The sequence below is a fragment of the Toxotes jaculatrix genome, chromosome 5, assembly GCF_017976425.1.
Source record: "Toxotes jaculatrix isolate fToxJac2 chromosome 5, fToxJac2.pri, whole genome shotgun sequence".
Classification (NCBI taxonomy): Eukaryota; Metazoa; Chordata; class Actinopteri; family Toxotidae; genus Toxotes; species Toxotes jaculatrix.
In genome coordinates this window covers 28907166-28929172 of record NC_054398.1, presented here as the reverse complement: position 1 = coordinate 28929172, position 22007 = coordinate 28907166, and the positions used below count along the sequence as shown (strand labels likewise).

The window sequence follows — 22007 nt, the reverse complement described above, 5'->3', positions numbered from 1 at the left end:
CCTGAGGGGAGAAGCTGAAACAAGGCTGTGGACAGGATGCTGAGAGTCTTTTAAGATGGAGGATGATTTCCTGAGACGTAGATTTCTTCCAGGGCTGGTCGGCTTGTGTTGATCATTTTTTTCTGCAGTTCTGTGAAAGTGTAGCAGGTGTAAGCTGATTCCTTACAGGAAGCTGGTGATACCACAGGTAGAACTTTTACAGGAGGATTTTAAAAACGAGCTGAGTTCTTCTTCTGTCCCTGGTCTGATGGGGTTTTGGTGTCGGTGCCTCTGAAGCTGAAACTCAGACTAATCCTAATCTTGTGTCTGTGGTCCTGTTCAGACCTGGCTTTAACGTGGGTCTCAGGTGATCCCATCACAGGTGTGAATGCACCCATTACGCCTTGAGGAGTATCTGAAAACCTTCGCTGGCGGCCTGAGCCCAGTGAAGGTCTACCTGCCTAACGTCCTCTGCGTAAACGGAAGTTCGTATTCGTCCGTAAACAAACAGAAAGCAGAGCTCGGCCCAGCAGAGTGTGTCGGCACTGGGAGAGCTGCTCTGACTGGAACACGAGAAGAAACAGATCCGGTTCGTAGAGTTTCGCTTTCCTCGCTGCAGGTTCTGGTTTTCATGGTGGTCTGAAAGCAAGAATGGTTAGGGTTAGGAAAAACTCAGGAAGTAGAATTTGCTGCAGTTAAACTTTTTATACATTAAAACACAAAACACCAGTAACAATAACCAGCTGATCGAATCTGTGACAGTTAAACTCAGTCATGGAGTTGGACCGTTATCACTGAGGAGCAGGTGGTTTGGCTGTGTCTGTCCGGACCTGATGGAGCCGCAGGGGCGGCGCAGTGCGCAGTGATGCGGCCTCGCAGAGGCCGAGTGATTGTTGGAGGAGGCGGAGAACATTTGGCGACACAGGGAGTCTTTGTGGTCCGCCAGACAAAGAGGCGCTCTCAGTTCACTGTCACAGTGGATCGAGACCGGACACCAGAACCAGGCGGACGCTGCGCTGGTCTGACCTGACGCCCTCTCCCGTCTGCTCTCATTTCAGGTCTGTGCTGAGACAACATGAAGCGCTGCCTCGGACTCTTCCTGCTGGTTTGGTTTGGGATGCTTCATTTGGGTGAGTGGACCTGCTCAGACCACATACTCATACCAGTACATTCATTTATCCTCAGGTGATGCCAGAGAGAATAATTACCAGTAAAACGTAACATTATCTGTATGATCAGAACATAAAGTTAAAAATTGGTATGTACTGTACTAACTGGTCTCTAACAGACTCTGATGTGATCCGGTCTCATTGTTGGTTAAAGTGTGTATTCAGCTGTGGACACACATCAGTGCAGGCTGCTGTTTAAACACAACTGTGATCATATGAAACATGGACAACAAATATTAGTAATATAAACAATAGTAAACACACAAAGTGTCCTTATATCTGCTTACAAATACACTGAAGTCTGTTATAAATATCATATACTGATGATACATGTTAGACTCAAACACTGACGCTGTGTTTCACACTCAGATGTTTCATGTAATGCAGTTATACATCTACGCAACATCAGACCTGGGTCAGGATCAGTCTGAGGTCACGAGAGTCGAACCACTGACAGTTTGTTGTATAGTTACAACACTTCCTGTGTCTTAACTTGTGTCCTCTAACAGTTACAGACAGTATTTTGTGTCTGTGATCATGATTGTTACCATGTAATTCCCTAATGCACTGTAACTTAACCTGAACCTGATCAAAAGAATAAATAAAATAAAGTAAAATAAGCTTCAGTTTAACTCAACCCCGTTTGTTGACACAGCAATTGTGAATAATTGGGTGAGGAAGGCGTTGAGTGCTGTGCTGATGGTTTGTGAAGGGGAAGCAAGAGAGACGTCAGCTCTGGAAACAATGGACACGTCCTTCTCAGAACACAATGAAAGGACTATTCATGCAGCAAACATTCAGTTTTTAAACAATCTCGTCTGAATTATGCGATAAATAACGTAGGTGAGAAAAATTAATGTTCACTGTGATGGATGAGACAGTTCAGGAAGGAGTCTGCTGCAGACTGTGGCTGGAAATGGAAACAATAATAATAATAATAATAATAATAATAATAATAATAATAATAATAATAATAATAATGCATTTTATTTATCAATGTTTTTATCTTCATTAGTGTCAGAGAACAATTTTTACCTGCAGAGTTTCCTCATAGTGAGAGATATAATATCTAATATGCAGTGAAAGACACAATTTTTAAAAACACTGGCTCAATATTTATAGTATATATCATGTATAATTGTAATATAACTACACAAATTAAGGAAATTCACATATAATATATAATAGATATAAAAAAAAGATATAAGAAGGTAAATACATGAGACATAACCGTGATAAAAAGCTGTAAAAATAAGCCCCATGCGTGTTATCAGTGTGCTCAGTCTTTGGTCTCGCCTCAAACCAAAGTGACACTTCTGTTGTTGATTGTGGTCTGTGCTGATCTGACGTCAGTGATTTCTGGTCAAGCTGAATCAAATAAAGTTTCTGTGGATTTTTTGTTTTTCAATGTATCTGTGCTTAGTGATACTAAGTTTAGGATTGTTAATTTAGAACAAAACCATCCTTTGTACAAGTTTTCCCACATTCTTTCAGGTTGTAAAACTCTCCCCAGGGTTGTTGTAAGGAAATAAGGATTATACCTTGTGGTCATTTAAAACAGACGTCTCCTAAAGTGAAATGACATCTGTAACTGTTCATCTGGAAAGACCTTAGCTAACTTGGGAGTGAACCCCAGTTAACTGCCCTGAGTGCTTACAGTAGGTGTGATTACTAGATGTTTCCTAGAATGAACTGGTTATCTAAAACTGCTGATCTGGGAATATCTTAGATGGCCTGGGAGTGAACCCCATTTGGTTGTCCTGACTGTTTACAGTAGGTGTGATCAGAAGACAGCCTTTATTGTCTCTCATGCTGGGAAAGGTATTTATAGCATACTGACTACAGGTATAAAGAGTCATACTAGAGAACACTCTTCAGACAACACTGCAGAACACACTGTGAACTGTATGTCTTGTCTCCATGCTGCATGACATTAAAAGACTTGATTCACAACACCTGGTCTGAGTTTTCCCTTTGCAGGATTAGACCCTCACATTGTTTTCGCATTTCTTCTTCTTCAGGATCTGGACTTCGCTGCTACAAGTGCTCTGATTACACCGGGCGCTGTCAGAATGTCCAGGAGTGCACGTTTGAGGACTCCTGTGTATCTCTGAGTGAAAGAGGTCAGGACCAAGCAGCTGTGATCAGATTAGATGATCATGTGATCAGATATTTAGCTGTGGTGGGTGAGCTTAGTGTCAGAGAATACATTACGTCTGTGAGGGTCCTCACAAGCTTCTTCTCTCCAGGTGGGAAGACCATCCGTCAGTGCATCAGGTACACAGACTGCGACAACTCTCGTCTCTCCCAGATGTTCCCGGCAATCTCCGGCTTCACTTACCGCTGCTGCACCAGCAACTTGTGCAACTCTGGCAATGCTGTCACCACAGCAACGCCCATCCTGGCCCTGGTGGGGTCCCTGCTGAGTGTTTGGTGGCACTGGATGTGACGGCACTGTGGATAAATAACCCCAGTAGTTTAGAGTTTCAGGATCATTACTGAAGTTAACATGAACTAAACCGAGTGTGGCTCTTTGCTCTTAGTCGCCTGTGACTCTTCCTGCTTCTCAGATCAGGTTTGAAAGTCACAACAAGCTAAGAAGACATTTTCACCATGTTTGCTAATTTTCAGTTCCAGTTCTATCGAGTTAACAATAAATACAAACAAGCAAAAATACAATTCTTTGTTGTGTTGTATTTTTGCATCAGCTTCACATCCTGGTTTCTTCCTGGTGAAACTCAACAGATAAAACCATCAAATGTTTCTGATCACATGAAAGCTGGCTTCATCTCCCCGTCTGATGTTCCACTGGTGTTTTAGATCTGAGGTGAATCGCGTTCGTGTGTCCTGAGTCTGTACCGAGGGGAAAAACACTAGAACATCCCGGGATTAGACACAAATACAAAAAATAAATTTATTGAACATTATAAATAACATGTCAAAGACCCAGAGATATTTCAGAAATAGCAGCTGTGCCACGATGAACATTGTGTGCTACAACATAAATACTGGTCTTTCTGTGACTTGATGACATTATTTAACACCAGGCCTTATGGGACATCTCGACAGTATAATCATCGATGTAAACTCTGGGCTTTATGTGACTGAGATCAAATTTATAATAAAAGAGGATGAAGAACCACAAGAGGACAACTCCAGCAGAGACTCCAGCTGTGTGACTGAAAACAGGTGGAACCAGCTGCCTGGCTCCATCCAAAGGGAAGAAAATCCACCTCCCAGCACCTCTGAAGATCCCTGATGAACATTTTGCACTGACTGTTGTATCCATCTTGTTGTATTTCCCAAAATGTCAAGCTGCTTCTGACAAGAAGTTTGTTAAATAAGAGGTGTCACAGGAAGAAATGAAATGAAATAAAAAGTTGTTTCGATGGTGTGACACTAAAGGTTAAATGTTTTCACTCACATGAACAGATGGAAGCTTTGCGTCTTTTATCACTGAGAGATAACAACAACAATGGAACAGGACAAAGCTTCGGCTCAGCTGTAATAAACTGAGAGGACAGTTGGTTTTGTTGATCATGACCTCTGCTCTAGTATTTTATCATTATTACCAAATGTATAATAGAATATAACAGAATAAAGAATAAAGTCCTTTAGATGCTCTGACTTTAAAGGTAGAAGTTTAAACAGGTGATTCAGGTCATGAGACTGGGATCAGGTGGATAAAATGATCGTTTACTGTACAATAATCCAGACGCTGCCTTTTTCCGTTTTCAGTTGCTCATGTCTCCCAGTCCGTCCTCTTCAATCTGTCGTCCAATCACCTCCAGATGCACCGTCTTCTTCTGCCCTTTTTGGTCCACCTCTCTCTCTGCTTTCTCTGATTGGGTGTACCAGGGCTGAGGGGTGGAGCTGTCGCAGGCCCGTCCTCCTCTGCGGAAACCTCCTCTGCCGGCCCGGACCAACCCCCATCCCTGCAGCTGGATGTCAGACCCTCCCTCCTGGACTCCTCTGATCTGGTCCAGCTCTTTGGCGCTGAGAGACGACATCCGGATGGGAACTGTGTTGCCGAACTTGGAGTAGTCTACGCAATACCGATCGTCCTCCTCTGTTATGATGGAGACAAAGCGCTGCCCCCACAGGATCTCCTCGGGAGTGTAGGAGGTCCGGGCCTGCATGCTGATCCCTGTTGTCTCCACCACACCTGAAGGAAGAGAAAGGAAAGACACTCAGGGACTCAGAGGAGTGTGAAGAGAGATCAGACAGATCAGCACTGCAGCTGACTTCAAACTGCACACGTCTTCTTCTAACTCGTCTGACTGAGGCTGAGAGGACGGAAACCACCAGGTCTCACACAGAGAAATCACCCAGGCAAAGCTCTGCTGTGCACAGTTTAAAGCAACACAACCCCAGAACACTACGGGTTTGAACATCTGGACAAATCTGAAATGAAAAAGGCCATTATGTCAGCAAAAAGCCTCCTTCAGGACAAGACCAGTACTTATACCCACAGGGACAAGTGTTAGTAACAGAGACTGAGATCTGACACCAAAACATGTTCACATCACCACCACAAAGAGCACAAAGCAGAAAGAAACAGGACAAGAGTAAAAGAGAAAAGAGAAGCAATTCACAAAATACAAAAACTACATCTACACATGATAAATGAGTCCACAGCCACGCTTTTATTTTACTAAGGGATATAAATGAGGGCTCTTATTTTGGGACATTTCTGCCTCCTGGTGGCCTGACCTATTAATGAGGTTTTAACATGAGGAAATTCTACTTCTGAGCACAGACAAATGACTTGTTCTTTTGTACTTTGTTTTTGAATGTTAAACATATCCTGATGAAACTGACTCATTTTGTCTGTTACACTGATTTTTATTTTTTCATGTTTGTGGTCTTTGGTAAAGTCTTGATCTTGTGGCTTTCTGAAGGATCTGTGTAGGTGTGGTTACCTGGGCAGACAATTATTTTATTTTTTGAAGTAAACTGAATTGAGAGGATCCTGTGGAGTTTTTTTGTCGTTGAAATGGATTACAACGACAACAAATGATTAGAGCTTCAAACTAAGGCTTCATTAATGAGGAATCGACAATTTCCATGACAGATCCTGCATAGATATAATGTGGTTCCGGGGAAACAGGATCCCAGCTCCTGACCTTCCAGGATGACGATGATCTCCAGGTCCTCGGAGGCCAGCGACTGGGCGGAGAGCTCGTACAGAGGACTCCCTCTCTCCATGGTGTGGCTGATGATTAGAGGAGAAACCAGGAAGATGCCATTACTCCTCAGAGGGTTCTCCACCTGGATGTCCAGCTGACACACCGGGATCACCTCGCCCTCAGCCGTCACTGTCCGCCGGATCACCTGCAGGGGAAACACAACCAGACACAGACTCAGTGTCATCAGCTCAACTGAAAACAGCCTCAGGACAAGAGCCTGGACTTCTGTCTTTCTGCTCTGGAGATTCAGAGATTCAGAGAAGCTACACCCAGCAGCTGCTTAGCTTAGCACAAAGTCTAAAGACTGGAAACAACCAGCCTGGACCTGTACCTGGTAGACCTGCACAGTAATTTATCCATGCACCTACAGCTTTATGCTCCATGAGCAAACACCCGCTGATGAAGGCCATGTGATATGGCTGAAAGACTTTACCTGCAGCTGGACAGTGGCAGAGATGATCATACTTTTCCTCAGGTCTCCGACTCGGAACATGAAGGTGGGCCGGCCGTTTCGAGGAGCAATGACGGCGTTTCTGGAGAAGATGAGCGTCTCTGCTCGCCGGTTGGCTTGGGCCGTCTTCATGAAGACACAGCCGAGCATCACGGCGTTGATGATGAGCCCTAAAATGTTCTGGATGATCAACACGGTGATGGCCAGAGGACACTCCTCCGTCACCATCCTGCCACCAAAACCGATGGTCACCTGGAGAGGACAGAACCACAGAGTTCACAGCTAACTGCACATCAAATGTCTGCACTAGGATCAGTCGATCAGAGCTCACCTGGACTTCAATGGAGAAGAGGAAGGCGGAGGTGAAGGAGTGGATGGCAGTGACGCAGGGGACAGGGCCAGGCTCGCTGGAGGGGTCACGAGGCTCCAGGTCTCCATGGGCAAAGGCCAGGAGCCACCAGATCATAGCAAAGAGCATCCAGGAGCAGAGGAAGGCCGAGGTGAAGATGAGGAGGGAGTGCTGCCACTTCAGATCCACCATGGTGGTGAAAACATCCTGCAGGAACCGACCCTGAAACACACCAAGAAGGCGAAGGTAAATACACCTGAACAAAAGGAAAGCAAGGGCGTAGTTCTCACTGGGGATGAAGATACATGCCCCCCACCCCCCCACACACACACATTTGATTAAAATCACTGTTACTTATTGATCGACAAAGCTCCACTAATCATAGTCCAACTGATCAGAGGCTTCCAGAGAGAGTTGATGCTGCAGGTTGTTGGGGTTCTGTTACCTGCTCCCTTATGTTTTTGTGAGCCACGTTGCAGGATCCGGTCTTGGTGATGAAGCGGGCTCGCTGAGATTTGGAGCGGCTGCGGTTCGGCTGGTTCTGGTCCTCGGCTAGACGGGTCAGCAGGAAGCCGTCCGGCAGGAGGCCCTTTCTGGCCAACATGATGCTGCTGCTGCACAAACACACACACACACACACACACACACACACACACACACACACACAGTCAGAACAGTAGGATTTGGGTGAAGTGTAACATGTCTCTGATTGTTGATGGGACAGAGTGAAGCTGTTGCTCATGTCTGAACCTGCTTTAATGATCAAACTTTAAAAATCAGAAGTGAATTTATGGTACTGTCATATTATGTTATCATTTCTATCAGAATACACCTGAAGCATTATTAGAGACAGCAATTCATTTATTCACGTGCTTCAGTAATGAGGAAATTAGTTTGATTTTTTGTATTAAATTTTATGATACTTAATACTTTTATGTCACTACAGGGAAACATTAAAGATTAGAACATCTCACCCTGACCTGCCACAACAGTAAAATGCTCCTTTCATGTTAATGCATCAGTAATAATAATTAGATAGATAGATAGATAGATAGATAGATAGATAGATAGATAGATAGACAGATAGATAGATAGATAGATAGATAGAATAAATGTGCTAATATTTTTACTATGGTCACTGAAGAAATAAAGAAGTGTGTTGTAGCAGGACAATTTAAATGAATATTGCAGGGCTGTCACAGGAACTTCACATATTCTGACTGAAATTTAGAGACACTGTTCACGAAGGAAATATTATATAATTTCTATAGAGACAATAAGCGACAGTGCGCTGCCATCAGGAATTTATCTTCTATAAATTCACACCAAACACCTGAGAGAACAGTCAGCTGATCCTTCTCTTTCAACACCTGCATCGTTTGTTCAGGATGAACAGAGCGGATCATAACATCCTCTGTCCGCTGTGTTTGTCTTGTGCGTCTGTGTTCACAGCTGTGGACAACCGTCCATTTAACACTGGTTACACACAGAAACCTTACCTGTTCAGGAAACTGCAGCTCAGCGCGGACACGAACAAATATCTCAGATGTTTACAGATTAGAACTGATTATTTCATTTATGTCGACGTGAGGCTCAACACGGACTCCATCGCTCCCCCATCACAAGGTTTATCCGTCCAAACACCGAGGACCTGAGTCAAGTTCAGACACGGCAGAGGCCGCAGGATCGCTCATCGCCTTCAAAATAAAACACGGACAAGTCCACAGCCTGTAGTCCCGGTAAACATATCACACACAGCATCGGGGAAGCGGAAGAAACATCTTCTTGTTTTGTTGCTCATTTCTTCCGTTTCCCTGGTCATTACTGAATAGAGGTAAAGTTTCAGGGACAGGGGGTTAATCTTCCTCATTTTCACTGTCCCGGTGTTAGACACACACCTCAAAATAACTTTATTTATGAAAATTTAACAAAAGGTTTTTCTGAACAGACTTTAATTGTGAAAGCCACCCGGTTCTGCTTCCGGCGCTGTGTAATCTGAATGTGGTGAACTTGTTGTTTTCAGTGGAGGCTGAGCGGCTTCACCGTGCAGAGGCTTCCTGCTGCCCGCAGAGGGCAAGAGAGGAGAGGTGATCGATAAATCAGCTGCAGGTCAAGCTTCGTCAAAACTCAATAAAAGAGTCTCCAGGAATGTTTATGTTCGTGAATTACAGCTTTATTTCCTTTACCACAGCGTTTTATTGGATTTTTATCATGTTTAGAGTTACAATGAAAAACTGATTTTATTAAACAAATATTATTCACATAGACGAACATTTTATGGCACCAGTCTCTTTGTTTGTGTGCTTGTTTGTTTTCTTAAGGGAATACTCGTGTGCTCTTACTTCAATTGTTGAATTAGGAAATAAATTATCCGAATATTCAATAAGTGAACAGCAAGCAGAACTATTGTGCTATAGATTTGATGTGATTTCTTTGTGCGTTTTGTATTTACGGCTGAAAGGATTAGTCGATCAACAGGAGATTATTTTGATAATTGATAACTGATTAGGTTATTGTTGAAGCAAACTTAAAACATTTCATGGATTTCTCAGATGTGAGACGTGGCTTCTTCAGTTGTACATTGTGTTTTTGACGATCAATCAGAAAAATAATCATATGATAAACCTCACCGTATGAAATGTCAAAGGTCTGTTTTCGTCAAACCCCGCCCTCCCGATGTGGAGGTCACATGACAGAAGGCAGGCCTGGGTGGAGTTATCGAGCGACCCTCCTCTCGGAACAGAGGAAATGGGATGCGGGCTAACTCCGTTAACGGTAACGGATTTATTTACTGTTTGGTGCACTCCCGTAGCAATGGCATAAATTACCGTTACACAGCGGATGTCAGAAGCAGCCAAAGCTAACGAGAACCGGTGTCGCTGAGTGGCGGGAAGCCCGTGTCTGTGTCGGGTTGTTGTTTAGGTTAGCTGCCTGTGCTAGCTCGCAACCTGGGTCTTTTAACGGTTTACCGGGAGTTATCCTCGGAGGACACAGATAAGCACCGCCTGGTCAAAGTTACGGTGAATCTACACGGGCACTGCCTCACGTGATGGACGGAGGAGCTCTGCTGTAGGAGGAACAAAGCGGGAAAGCTGCGGATGTAGTTAGCATCAGGCCTGAATACCAACACACTTCCACTCCCCCCTCCTTGCCTCCCCTCTTCCTTCCCTCCCCCCTTGCTCCCTTGCTGCCCCTGGACTACAGACAATCTCCCCGTCCATGATCACAATGGAGCCAGCCCTCAATCCGCTGCCACAGTTCCCAGAAAACTCTTATAAAAGTAAGTATTGGTGGGATGTGTTTCATACCTGTATGCTGTTGTGTACAGGTGAGCTGACCTGTCAGTGCTGGTGACCTTTGACCCCTGTACCTGCAGTGACTGAGGAGGATGTGAAGAGGCTAATTGAGTTCAGGGCGTCCAACGAGGCTCTGTTCACCGGGAAAAGAAACTCTGCTAAGATCGCATGGAGGTATGAACCCGGCTTTGGCTTAATGAGGAGGTGTCTTATCTTACACCTGTGTTGATGAGGTTCCCTCTCAGCTCACCTGCTCTGATTCACCCCCCATCTCCCTCAGCACCATCCTGAAGGGTCTGGGTCTGGAGGGGAAGCTGACAGCAGACCAGATTGCCAAGAAATGGGACAACCTGCGGACAAAGTACAAGGTACCGTGTGATGCCCCGAGGCACAACACGATCAGTGAAGGTGCACTTCTTCTTCTTCTTTTGTGCCTTTCTTCACACTGAAGATACTTTTGAAAAGAAAGACAAGTTTGGACGGGGTCTGAAGCAGAGAACAAAAACTTTGTTTACAAATTTAAACGTGCTCATGTGGACGTGGACTTAGTCGAAGCTGTCCGGTGATTGTTGGTACACATGTTGTCCTATCTATCACCACTTACATGAGAGAGATAAGACACCTGAGTTTTGGTTAGGTGCTGACACACCAATTTTAAAAGTCTTTAATATAATTTGGTTGATGCTACAGGAATCCTTGTTTTCTCTGAAAGAAATTCTTTAACACCTCAAAGTAATCACAGATTAGACATTTTCCTTACTTGTCTCAAGTGTCTTTAAAAAAAGTTTTATTCTGCAAACTACTTTGTGTTTTCACTGTATGTGTTAAAAACACAGACTGTGCTGCTGCTGTTCTGCTACATGTGCTAACTCCATACTATTCAGACACACACTGATAGTGTACATACCTGCATCAACCTGTAGGTGTCAGTATGTTCCTGTAGATAAACCTTATTGTCTTTTCCAGGACCTGAAGCAGCCCTACCAGGGCCAGGATAACATTGGGGGTGTTGTGGAGTCGTGGCCCTGGTTCCACATCATGGATGAAGCCATGCAGGGTCGCCTCTACAACAGCAACCTGGTGCTGAGCCCAGAGAACGCTGCCAACGTTGGTCACCGCGGCAACAGCCAACCCAGCCAGAACCAGGAGAACACCGACATCCTGGAGTTCCTCATCAAGACGGAGATGGAGGACACGGTGGCAGCAGAGACGGCAGAGGACGATGGGACGGTTCAAACGGAGGCTCCTCCTGCTGAGGGAGTCCCGATGGGCTGGAGGAGGATGACCGAGTGCTCCTATAAAAGTAGGCCGACCCTCCTGACTGAGCCCTGACATGAAGAGCTCAGGTGGTTCAGTAAGATTAGTGTGGGTCAGAGTCCATGACCTGCAGCGCTGCTCATCTGATGATGAAGCTTTACAGGGTATCTGCAAACACAGATTTAAGAACAAATTACCTTCCTTAATCATATTCCATTGGTTAATCCATTCTGCTGCTTATCAGGGTCCAGGCTGAAGTCCTTTAGTTACTTATAGCATCTGGATTTATTGTTAAATCCTGCTGCAAAGTACTGAAAATATGTTATACAATAAAAAATAATTCTATATCATTCCCACTGGTTTTCAGTCATACCTCCATACTAGTGTACTGGTGTAATGGTGAAGCACTAAATTACCTTCTGTGGTATTAAAATGTAAATTGAAATTTAATGGGGTGAATCCTGAAGAAACCCTGTGTAGAGTGTTACTTCATCGTACTAACGACGGGCTACAGAAAGGAGGATAGACAGCTGCAGTTTATCATGGCACAGGAGGACAGGACAGGTGGCACAGGAGACGGCAGGTACGACACCAGGTCTCTCTGTCAGCTGATTATTAAGTGGCAGCAGGTGGCGGACATCCTGTGGAGAACTTGAAATTCATTTTCAGCTTGTACATGTTGGCAGAGACACTACAGATCCTTTTACATGTGGGTTCAGCCATGATGAGCTGTTTGAAATGAGTTTATTGGTCCCTGTTGTTTACAGTGCTGTTGGTTCAAATGGTGCAGACTTGAAATGAGGCAGAAACCATGTCAGACCACCGGCACTGTGCCAGTCAGGTTCTGGAGTGCACCCGGTGTAATGATGCCTGAACCTGTCCAGCCGCCAGGAACTTCTTTCTTACCTAAAATAAAGATCTTGGGGATAATTCTCGATGGTGACATAAAATACTAAAAAGGCATCAGTATTCATTTACCCCAGTTCAAAGAGGGGGTTAGAATGAAACACAGTGGGTTTCTGAACTCATAGCATGGGGTTAGGGTTAGGGCAGTTTTATGAAATCCAACAGAACCAGGCATGATTGTGTTTCAGAGTCACATTATGCTGTTGAATTATTCGTCCTCTTCCAAGCTCTTTCCTTCTCTTTAAGTCCATCTTCACTGTTTGTGTAACTAAAAACTGTTGTTCTTCTTAACAGTGACTGAACCAGAAACAGAACGAATGATCAAACTTCGAGCTGCAAACGAAGCACTCTTCACTGGCAGGAAACACTCAGCCAAACCGGCCTGGAGGTGAGTGAAGCTTCAGACGGTTTCTGTGTGGTTTCCTCTCAGACACGTGAGTTCTGTCCCTGCACCAGGACCAGAGCACTTTGCTTTCAGTCATGTACAGTAATGGGACCATAACTCAACCAGGCTCTCCTCATGACTCAGTGCTGAGTCATGACTGAGGCAGAGGTGGAGTCTGAAAGTCCAGACTCTGTTCAGTCTCTCAGAACTGGCTTAATGAATGTGTGAAACATTAGGAGATTTGTAATAGCACTGACTGTGGTGCAGTGTTTTTTGTTTCAAGCTCACATGAGGACTCGCATTCATGTGCACCATTAAAATCTCCACTACCACTATCTCAGACCTCTGATGTTATGTTGAATTCATATGTGCACCTTAAGTAAATCATTTTTTAATTGGATAATTCTTCCTTTCTTTACTTTTTTCATGTTTCATATTTCATGTCTGTAAATTCCTGCTTGATAAATAATCCCAGGCCTGATCTTTTATCTGAAACAAGTCTTAATTTACATGTGGTGTCCATCTGTCCGTCCCATTCTCATGAATGGGACAATGCAGGTGGAGGGAACGTCTTTACATCTCACACAAACATCCATTTGGACTCAAGGATGAACTGATTAGAATTTGGTGGTCAGAGGTCAAAGGTCACCGTGACCTCGTAAAACACATTTTTGGCCATAACTCAAGAATTCATTGCCAAGTATGATAAAATACACATTATACTTTTTATTAAATTCCTTAGAGTCTTTACTGTGTATGTTCTATGAGCCTGAACAGACTGACTGACTGGTTGGTTGGAGGTATAAACTACGAGGCAGTAATTCTAATTAAGTGGGATTTCCATTTATATTTCTCCGGTATCATCTCTCTCTTTGATATCATTTCCATATGATACCATGTCACATCGTCTCACATGTGGGTCGTGCTGGTAAAGGTTCAGTTTGTGAGATTCAACATGAGCGTCATGTCTTTCAGAGCAATTCTGTACGAACTGGGTCTTCAGGGGAAACTGACCACGGATCAGTTAGCCAAGAAGTGGGACAACTTGAAGAGGAGATACAAGGTAGGTCCAGCTCCAGAAACAAGCTGTCCATGACTGGTTGCAGTGTCACGGTTAATGTCTGTCAGACCCTCCTCCTTTCTGTCGCAGTACAGCTCTGATTTGACCGGACACACCTTGGCAGCTGTACTGTACAGATATCTACAGATACATTTTCTTTCCATTGTCTAGTTGTTGCAGCTCTGTTCTTTACTGCAGTAAAAGTAGTGATACCAAATTGTGCAATTTTTACACAAGTAAAAGTAAATTAGTGCTATTATTAAAATTTATTTAACATATCAAAAGTATTTCCAGTGCAGCCGAATGATCCGTGTCACGGTTACTGTCAAACTTTCTGCTCATCAAACAGTTGTTGTTGCAGCTTCACCAATGATCAAATCTGTAGAACATAAATCAGGTTGTTGACTGTGGACTCAGTTTGTCCAGTGAAGACAGTTTGTTAAATCAGACCTGAAACACTTGTACGAGCAAAGCTCACAGAAACAGCAGGAGAGGTTAAGAATAGGAAAAGGTTCCTTCACGAGGCCTGATGTTCACGGGTCAGCTCCCCTCGTTCCTTCAGATTGTGACCAAATGTTTCTTCCATTGCTTTTTAAAAAAATAACATCCTTGTGTTATTGTGCACACATTTAAATAGTTAATGCACCGTGTAGAAAAGCAGTGACATCCCTGTGAGCCGTGGGTAACAGGAGCTGGTGCTGGTGGCAGGAGGATAAGGTCCCTCTGTGGACGATCTGCAGAGTTCTCTGTCTCCACCAGGAGCTGAAGTTTCCTGCTCGAGGCGTGGAGACGAACCCCAGCTCCTGGCCCTGGTTCTACCGAATGAACGACGCCATGGAGGGACGGTTTGCTGGTGCCGCACCCATCCTCACACCCATCGTGGAGGACGAAGATGAAGACTGTGAGCCGCTGTCGCCAACGCCTAAGAAACGTGCCCGTCGGAGCAGAGGGGGAATGGCCGAGTTTCTGACGGAGTCGGAGATGGACCTACTGGTTGATAACGAAGAGAAGAACGGGTCCACGGCTCTGGGGGAGCTGCACCGGATGGCTGAGTTCACCTACAAATGTAAGAAGTGAAAGAAAACTGTGTGTATGTGTAGGTGTGCGCTTGTTTTATGGAAGATCAGGGTTTTATTTTTTATGACATCTGTCTTTTCATGAATCAGATGTGTTTTATCAGACATTATTCAACAAAACCTGGAGCAGCGAAGCATCTTCATGTTATTACAATCACAGATGCCTTAACACAAAAGCAGCATTTTAATGTTTCTTTGGTCAAGGTGGAGAAAAGATGAATTAGTCTTTTTCACTGCTGGTTAGTTTTATCTGTGACTTTGCATTTCAGTCTCTTTCACTCTGTTTTGCAGTGACAGAGGAAGACACCAGGCGACTAATTGAATTAAGAGCTGCTAACGAGTCTCTGTTTACCGGGAGGAGAAATACCGCTAAGCCGGCCTGGAGGTAAAGGAGCACAAAATAAAATGTGGTCAGTAGTTTAAAAAGATTTTTTTTTTTGGCATCTTGGGAATTATTTACTGTGATTCTTTCTCTTGGTTTTGGAAATTCCAACAGCACCACTGATATACAGCGAAGAATAAAAGAGCAAGAACTCAAAGAATAGAGCTGTGTTGATATAATCGATTCTCCGATTCTGAATTGATTCTCATTGTCATTACTAAATTACACCATGTGTGAAGTGACTGAGAGAAGTTAACTGGCTTTGTTTTGTTTCCACAGGGGAATAGTGAAGGAGATGGGTCTGATGGGGAAGATAACACCTGACCAGGTCGCCAAGAAGTGGGACAACCTCAAGACCAAATTCAAGGTGACGACCTTCGACACTTTGATCTGCACAACAAACTTCAAAGCCAGTGAACAGCCAGTGAAGGCGCGCTGTAGCCATGATGAAGGTCCTCAGGAGGCTTCATTTCCTACAACTGAGAAGCTTTTTTCTTTAGTTTGCTTTCACACTTGCTCTGACTTTCCGTGGCTCTAATGAGGTAGTGAGGCTTTTAATTGTACTCGGGGGGGGTAAACTGAGTGCACTCTGAATTCTGCCTGTTGTATTTGTTATAGACTCTGAGGAGATGTAAGCTGGAGGTTTTGCTGCCTAGTTCTCGTCTCTGATCGCTGTGTCTGCCTTCCTGTCTCTGTCTACACGTCTGCAGGACCTGAAGTTTCCTCCTCGAGGGATGGAGAACCAGACTAACCCAGCCTCGTGGCCCTGGTTCCAGCTCATGAGTGATGCTCTGGAGGGACGTCTGGCGGGGAAAGCTCCCAGAGTGACGCCCGTCTGGACTAACGAGGAGGACGGCGTCTTTGGATCGTCTCCTCCTCCTGACAGAGACTGTTTGATGGCAGAGAGGAGCAGCATGTCGGAGCTGGAGAGCATGGTGGGGGGGGACAACACAGAGGCTGATGGGAACGTCACCTACATTGACGCCAGCGGAGAAGAGTGTTCAACACCCTCTGACCTCTCTTATAAAAGTAAGACAGGTTCCTCTGGGTTATCATCGTCCCTTCAGTGTTGGTCCAGATGATGAAAATGTTAGTGATGTAAACAGAACCACGTTCTTTAAACATGTTTTCACATGTTCATCACTGATGTGTGTGATTTCAGTCTGGGATATTTAGTTATGTTTTTATTATTTCTTTGTCCTTCTGTTGCTTGTTTTGAGAATCTTATGCGTGATTAGGTTTCTGTAACAGTTCATCAGTTCATCTGTTTCATTCATTCATTTGTCTGACAATATATTTTGTCAGTATATGGTTAGCATATGATTAGCATAAGACCAACATACTTTCACACGAATACACACATTCAGCAACAGCTCATAGTGCATATCTCTCTACTGTTTGTGTCAACACCTGTGTGTTTCCGTCACAGTGACAGACCAGGACACCAGAAGGATGATTAAACTCCGAGCTGCTAACGAAGCCTTGTTCACTGGCAGGAGAAATGCCGCCAAAGCCGCGTGGAAGTAAGACTCTCTGCTGTGGTTAGATGTCATACGGCAGCTGAAATGCCATATTTTCTCCTCAATGGTCTGAATCTGTCCTCTGTTCACGGTGTCTGTCCTCCGTCTCTCTCAGGGCCATCCTGAAGGAGCTGGGGCTGCAGGGGAAGGTCTCAACCTACCAGATGGCAAAGAAATGGGACAATCTGAAGAGGAGATATAAGGTAATCTGGTGCTCACCTCCATTTCTGTTACAGTCAAACACAAATCTCATGTTCAGACACAGAGACTGTTCGTCCGTCTCTCCTCTGTCTGTGGCTCTCAGCTCTGAGCCCATTGGTTCCTACTGAAGACGCCTCACTGACACAAAGATTCATTTTTTCCTTCTCTCCTCTCCTTGATTCCTTTCCTCCCATCCTCTCCTCCTCTCTCAGGATCTGAAGTATCCTCCTGTAGGGATGGAGAGTGTAGCAGACGGTGCCTCCTCCTGGCCGTGGTTTCACCTGATGAATGAAGCCATGGAGGGTCGTCTGGCAAGCAGTGCCCCCCTCCTCGCCCCTGTCACCAATGACGATGAGCAGCACCCTGACCCTGCCCCCAGACACAGGCCCCGCCCCGCCCCTCCTCCTCCCCCTCCCTCCTCCTCCGACTACGGACAGGAGGCGTTCTGCGACGCCACGGAGCAGAACCAGCAGAGCTCGGAGACATGTGACGGGCCACTGGGAGGACTGGACAGGGAGTGGCAGATGGTGGAGAGGGAGAGGACGGCGCTGGAACGGGAGAGGGAGATGGTGGAGAGAGATAGGGCAGCAGTGGAGAGAGATAGGGCGGCTGTGCAGGCAGAGAGGCTGTGGTTGGAGAGGGAGAGGGTGGCGGTGGAGCGGGACAGAGCCATGGTAGAGCAGGAGAGGGCGGCGCTGGAACAGAGAGCCTTGATGCTGAACTCAGTAGGACACTCCGGACACCTCAACGCCCTCATGTAGACCATCATGCTCCGGGGACGTAGACCGTCCCTGTAGTGGCGTCGCTTGTGGTCTGTCAGGGAGGTCTGGACCGCCTGTGTCGAGGAGTAAACCACACTGACGGACCACAGAGGAAATGTAGACCTGGTGAACCTCTGTGAAGAGCCACGTTTGGGTGGTGGCTGTTGGTCTTCCACATGGAGCTGGTGACGGACTGGTCCTGGAGATGGACACCGCCCAGGGGTGTTGTCCATCTTAATAGGAGGGCTGCACAGTTAATATTATAATTATCTCACCCACGGTTTTTCCCGTATTTCCATCCTCTGGCTCATGTGCGCCTGAAGGTCCAGATACACCTGTGTTTTAATCACCTTTGTTTGAGTCGGTATAGTTGTCCTCACAGGTCGCGTAATATCTCGCGTTTGATTGGTTTACGATGTCTTCCTTCGAGAACACACACACAGTGATGTGCAGACCAGTTTGAGTTTCAGTGTAAGTCCAAGAAAACAACTGCCACACAACCCGTCTCCAGTGCAGCACCTGCTTCATATATACAGTCTAACATGTATTCATTGTGTCACCATAGATACTGTTTACAAAACATGAAGATAAATATGACCATAAATACAGAGATGTGACGATTAACCTTTCACAATATTCTCAAATACGCAACTTCATCTTAACAGAATCCATTTTACAGTGTAAGGTATGTAAGTCTTTGTTCAGCTTTGTTAATCAAACTGCATTTGAACTTAACATTTTCCAGTGATGACCTCAGCTGACGAGGTTATGTTTTTTAACCCGTGTCTCTTTGTTGCTTTGTTTGTTTGTTTGTTTGTTTGTTTGTTTGTTTATTTGTCAGCAGGATTACATGGTTCAGGTTCAGGATTACATGGGTTCAGATCTTTTAATCTGAACTGATTTGCCCCAGATTTGGTGGAGGGACGGGACACGGTCCAGTGAAGAACACGTTACATTTTGGTGTGGATCTGGTCAAAGTGGCGGATCCAGGATTTTTTTCTTGTGAGACAGAGCAGTAAAGCATCTTCTCATCTCCAGTGAGAGAAGAGTCTGAATGATTCATTTCCATGAAATGTGCTGTAACTGGATCCAGCTGTTTTTATGGAACTCTTATGTTCCTGTTCTTTATTTCGTTTTCTTGATGTTTTTCCTTCACATCCTTTTCCACCACAGAGAAGTGACACACTCTCTGTTCACAGCTCAGAGCTGTGGGAAAACCCAGGTGACCTACACTCAGTGTTGTACCTGAACGCATCCAGAGCACTGAAGCTGCTCTGCTGGCCTGTGGCACTGAGTCCTGTTCTCAGGGTTGGTCCAGGTCAGAGGTCAGAGTGGTTTCTCACACCCTGAGAAACATCCCTCTAAACCTGTACTCTCATAATCTCTGGAAACACACATAATGTGTGGTTCTTCCATTGTGTGTTTGTTGTGTTGCAGCAGTGGTGCACCGTCGCTGCACACAGACTGAGCAGCATCAGATCAAATCGTCACACCGATAGATTTTCCTGTGAGTGACTCAGATCACCTTTGAGTTTGTCACGTTAACCCGTTTGACCATATTGGAATCTTCCCTCCTCGTTCAGGAGATTTGCTGCTTTTTTTTTTTTAGTCGAATGAGAATGAACTGAATTAACAGGATGTCGCATGGTTATGTTTTCCTGCTGACAGAGTAACTGACCGTGACAGTAATTAGTCTTTGATATAACCACACCATCACTCTGAATTACCATGAACAGAAAGAACAGAAAAATTAGACCTTGGCTGCAACAGAGTAAAGAATAAATCCGATGATATTAGACTGGAGACGGTATAAAGGAGGATTCACTGAATTTCATCAGCTCCACAGGTGCAGTTTATCAGATGATGCAAAAACGAGAAACCTTCTGAAATAATTGTACTTTTCATTTATCGCTCAGACCTGAGACCTGTGCAGCTCTGCCTGTTGAGACCTGAACAACTGTAAACCAGTGTTACCAGTAAACCACCAGTCTATGTAGACTAACACACTGGGATGTAGACCACTGTGGACTGAAGATGTGGCTTCAAGTCAAACTGGACATGAATGTAGATGAACATACATCATAACTTGCATTCAGGTGTTTCACACACAGGTTTTATTTGGTCGTTTTTGTATTTATTCAAAATTGTTTTTTGTGTAATTTACTTTTTAAAACACCTGGAGATGTTTGAGACACTTCCCGTTCGTCTGCTGCAGTTTCAGAAGCATCTGCTCGTCTGCCTCCTCATCCACAGATTTTTTTATTTTCATACAAAACCTCTGTCACACAAAAGAACAAGGACGAGTCACATCCAAGAACCTGGATCAGGGAAGAACAGTGAGGACAGTGTAGTAACGGCCTCAATGACGGTTACACATCAGATCGTCCCTGAGAAAAACCAAGTCGCTCAATTCAAAATAAACATAGGATGCGTTGGTAACACAACAGCTGTGAGTCTGTGAACATGTGTTTACAGGCTCTGATTCAGAAGCGTCAGCAGACTGACCCAGAACTCAGATAAAAAAAGACCTGAACCAGCGGGTCTAAGAGGGACAGTTTGGACAGACTGATGTCCTCTGGTGTCTGTCCATGTAAAACCTGAAGAGCTGATTTTAAATAAAAATCTTTTCCAGTATCAGTCCATCAGAACTAACAGAGTCACTCTGAGAAACTGGGACATTTTTGGACATTTTATAGACTGAACAATGAATCGAGAAAATGATGGGCAGGTTAATTGATAATGAAGCAAATATGAGCTGCAGCCCGGAATAAATTCTCTTCCTGTGGGAAACACTGAGCTCTGTTCGTGGTCCTGGAGATGGACTCAGTCAGAGGCTGGATCCAGTTCTGCTGGAAGCCTTAAGAACTGAGACTCAGTGGCTGAGTTGTACATAAGACCTTGCCTGTGAATGCAATAACTGTTGTGTCATCAGCCAGACTCTGAATGTGTGAAAGTTTCGTTTGTCGGTTCGCAGCACCTGTGTGAAATGTTTGGTCGTTTGAACTCAGACTGCAGACTGGTCTTTAACCAAAGTTCATCTGTTTGTGATATTTTTCAAGAAGGACCTGATGGCGTGTTCCTGTTGTAGCCTTCAATAAATGGACCAGAACCACTTCCTGCTGTCCATCATCATAATGTCTCCCAAAGCTGAAACCTCCGTGTGATCAGGTGGAAGCTGATGAGCAGGAAAACAAAAGGCTGCTGTTCTTTTATCTTTTTTTCGTACTATCAACAAATCTCATGTTCAGTTACGGACTATTTTCAGTGGCGGATTAATCCACATGAGGTTCTTCAGTGAGTTTTTAGGGCAGCAGGACAGAAATCCTGGGATATTAAGTGAGTTCACTCTGCTGTGGAGAGGCTGCCTTTGTTAGAGCCGGTCATCCACTAACCAGAAGGTCGGTGGTTCGATTCTAGGCAGCCCTGGGCAAGATACTGATCACTGACTCTAAGCAGCCAGAACATGGTTCATGAACGTGGTGAAGACGGTGTTCTCTGGTGTATGTTTGGATCCCTGTGACACACCCTCGGTTCACACGGTGGTTTGAGGGTGTGTGTAGCGGCTGAACCAGTCTGAGCCGAGTCCGTCTCCTCAGGCTGACGTCTTCGGTCAGGTTCAGAGACGCAATGTTCAAACCACTAATCACACAAAACAGGACCAGGGACAAAGAAAGTAACAAACGTTTACTTCGCAATTATTTACAACTTAATTATCTCTGTGGCTGAAACTGTCCTCTCTGTCCTCTGTTCTCTGTCCTCTGTCCTCTGTTCTCTTCAGAAGGTAATACTCAGTCACATGAACAGGGTATGGAGAATGTGCAGAACACCCTTTGTAATTTAATATGTGAGTGTTTATCATTATTTCTATTATCAGCGTTTCTACTCTTTCTCTTCCTCCTCCTTGTTTTTTCTCTTTCATTTCTTCTTTGTCTTCATGCTGAAGCTCATTGTGTTTTCCCCTGCCTCTGATCCAGGCCTATCTGAAGCTTGTGTTAGATCTCAGTGTTGTTCAGTGCCATAGGACTG

The 22007-nt window shown here is 44.8% G+C and overlaps 3 protein-coding genes across 6 annotated transcripts; 2 read left to right on the top strand and 1 right to left on the bottom strand.

Annotated features, from left to right (window-relative positions):
* Positions 1–32: 32 nt before the first annotated feature.
* On the top strand, positions 33–3844 carry LOC121181726 (CD59 molecule (CD59 blood group)). 2 transcript variants are annotated; one of them, XM_041037842.1, is made up of 4 exons: positions 33–187; positions 1038–1109; positions 3170–3271; positions 3398–3844. In XM_041037842.1, the coding sequence occupies exons 2-4, from the start codon at positions 1055–1057 to the stop codon at positions 3595–3597; spliced, it is 357 nt and encodes a 118-aa protein (XP_040893776.1). In that variant the 5' UTR covers positions 33–187; positions 1038–1054; the 3' UTR covers positions 3598–3844. The 2 variants fall into 2 exon arrangements, with proteins under 2 accessions (XP_040893776.1, XP_040893775.1); XM_041037841.1 differs by lacking the exon at positions 33–187 and adding an exon at positions 255–568 and having other exon boundaries at positions 3398–3843.
* Positions 3845–4579: 735 nt separating this feature from the next.
* kcnj11l (potassium inwardly rectifying channel subfamily J member 11, like) lies at positions 4580–8755 on the bottom strand. Its single transcript, XM_041037840.1, has 6 exons — positions 8637–8755; positions 7583–7751; positions 7120–7359; positions 6771–7040; positions 6275–6482; positions 4580–5313 (listed from the first exon to the last, which is right to left on the bottom strand). The coding sequence occupies exons 2-6, from the start codon at positions 7739–7741 to the stop codon at positions 4883–4885; spliced, it is 1308 nt and encodes a 435-aa protein (XP_040893774.1). The 5' UTR covers positions 7742–7751; positions 8637–8755; the 3' UTR covers positions 4580–4882.
* A 1114-nt stretch (positions 8756–9869) lies between these two features.
* On the top strand, positions 9870–21086 carry LOC121181724. 3 transcript variants are annotated; one of them, XR_005894069.1, is made up of 14 exons: positions 9870–10417; positions 10514–10607; positions 10714–10801; positions 11400–11736; positions 12891–12984; positions 13957–14044; positions 14801–15107; positions 15409–15502; positions 15779–15866; positions 16210–16528; positions 16929–17022; positions 17135–17222; positions 17433–18666; positions 18826–21086. XR_005894069.1 is itself a non-coding variant. In XM_041037839.1 (13 exons), the coding sequence occupies exons 1-13, from the start codon at positions 10357–10359 to the stop codon at positions 17979–17981; spliced, it is 2301 nt and encodes a 766-aa protein (XP_040893773.1). In that variant the 5' UTR covers positions 9870–10356; the 3' UTR covers positions 17982–21086. The 3 variants fall into 3 exon arrangements, 1 of the variants encoding a protein (XP_040893773.1); XR_005894068.1 differs by having other exon boundaries at positions 18823–21086; XM_041037839.1 differs by having other exon boundaries at positions 17433–21086.
* The last annotated feature ends 921 nt before the right edge of the window (positions 21087–22007 follow it).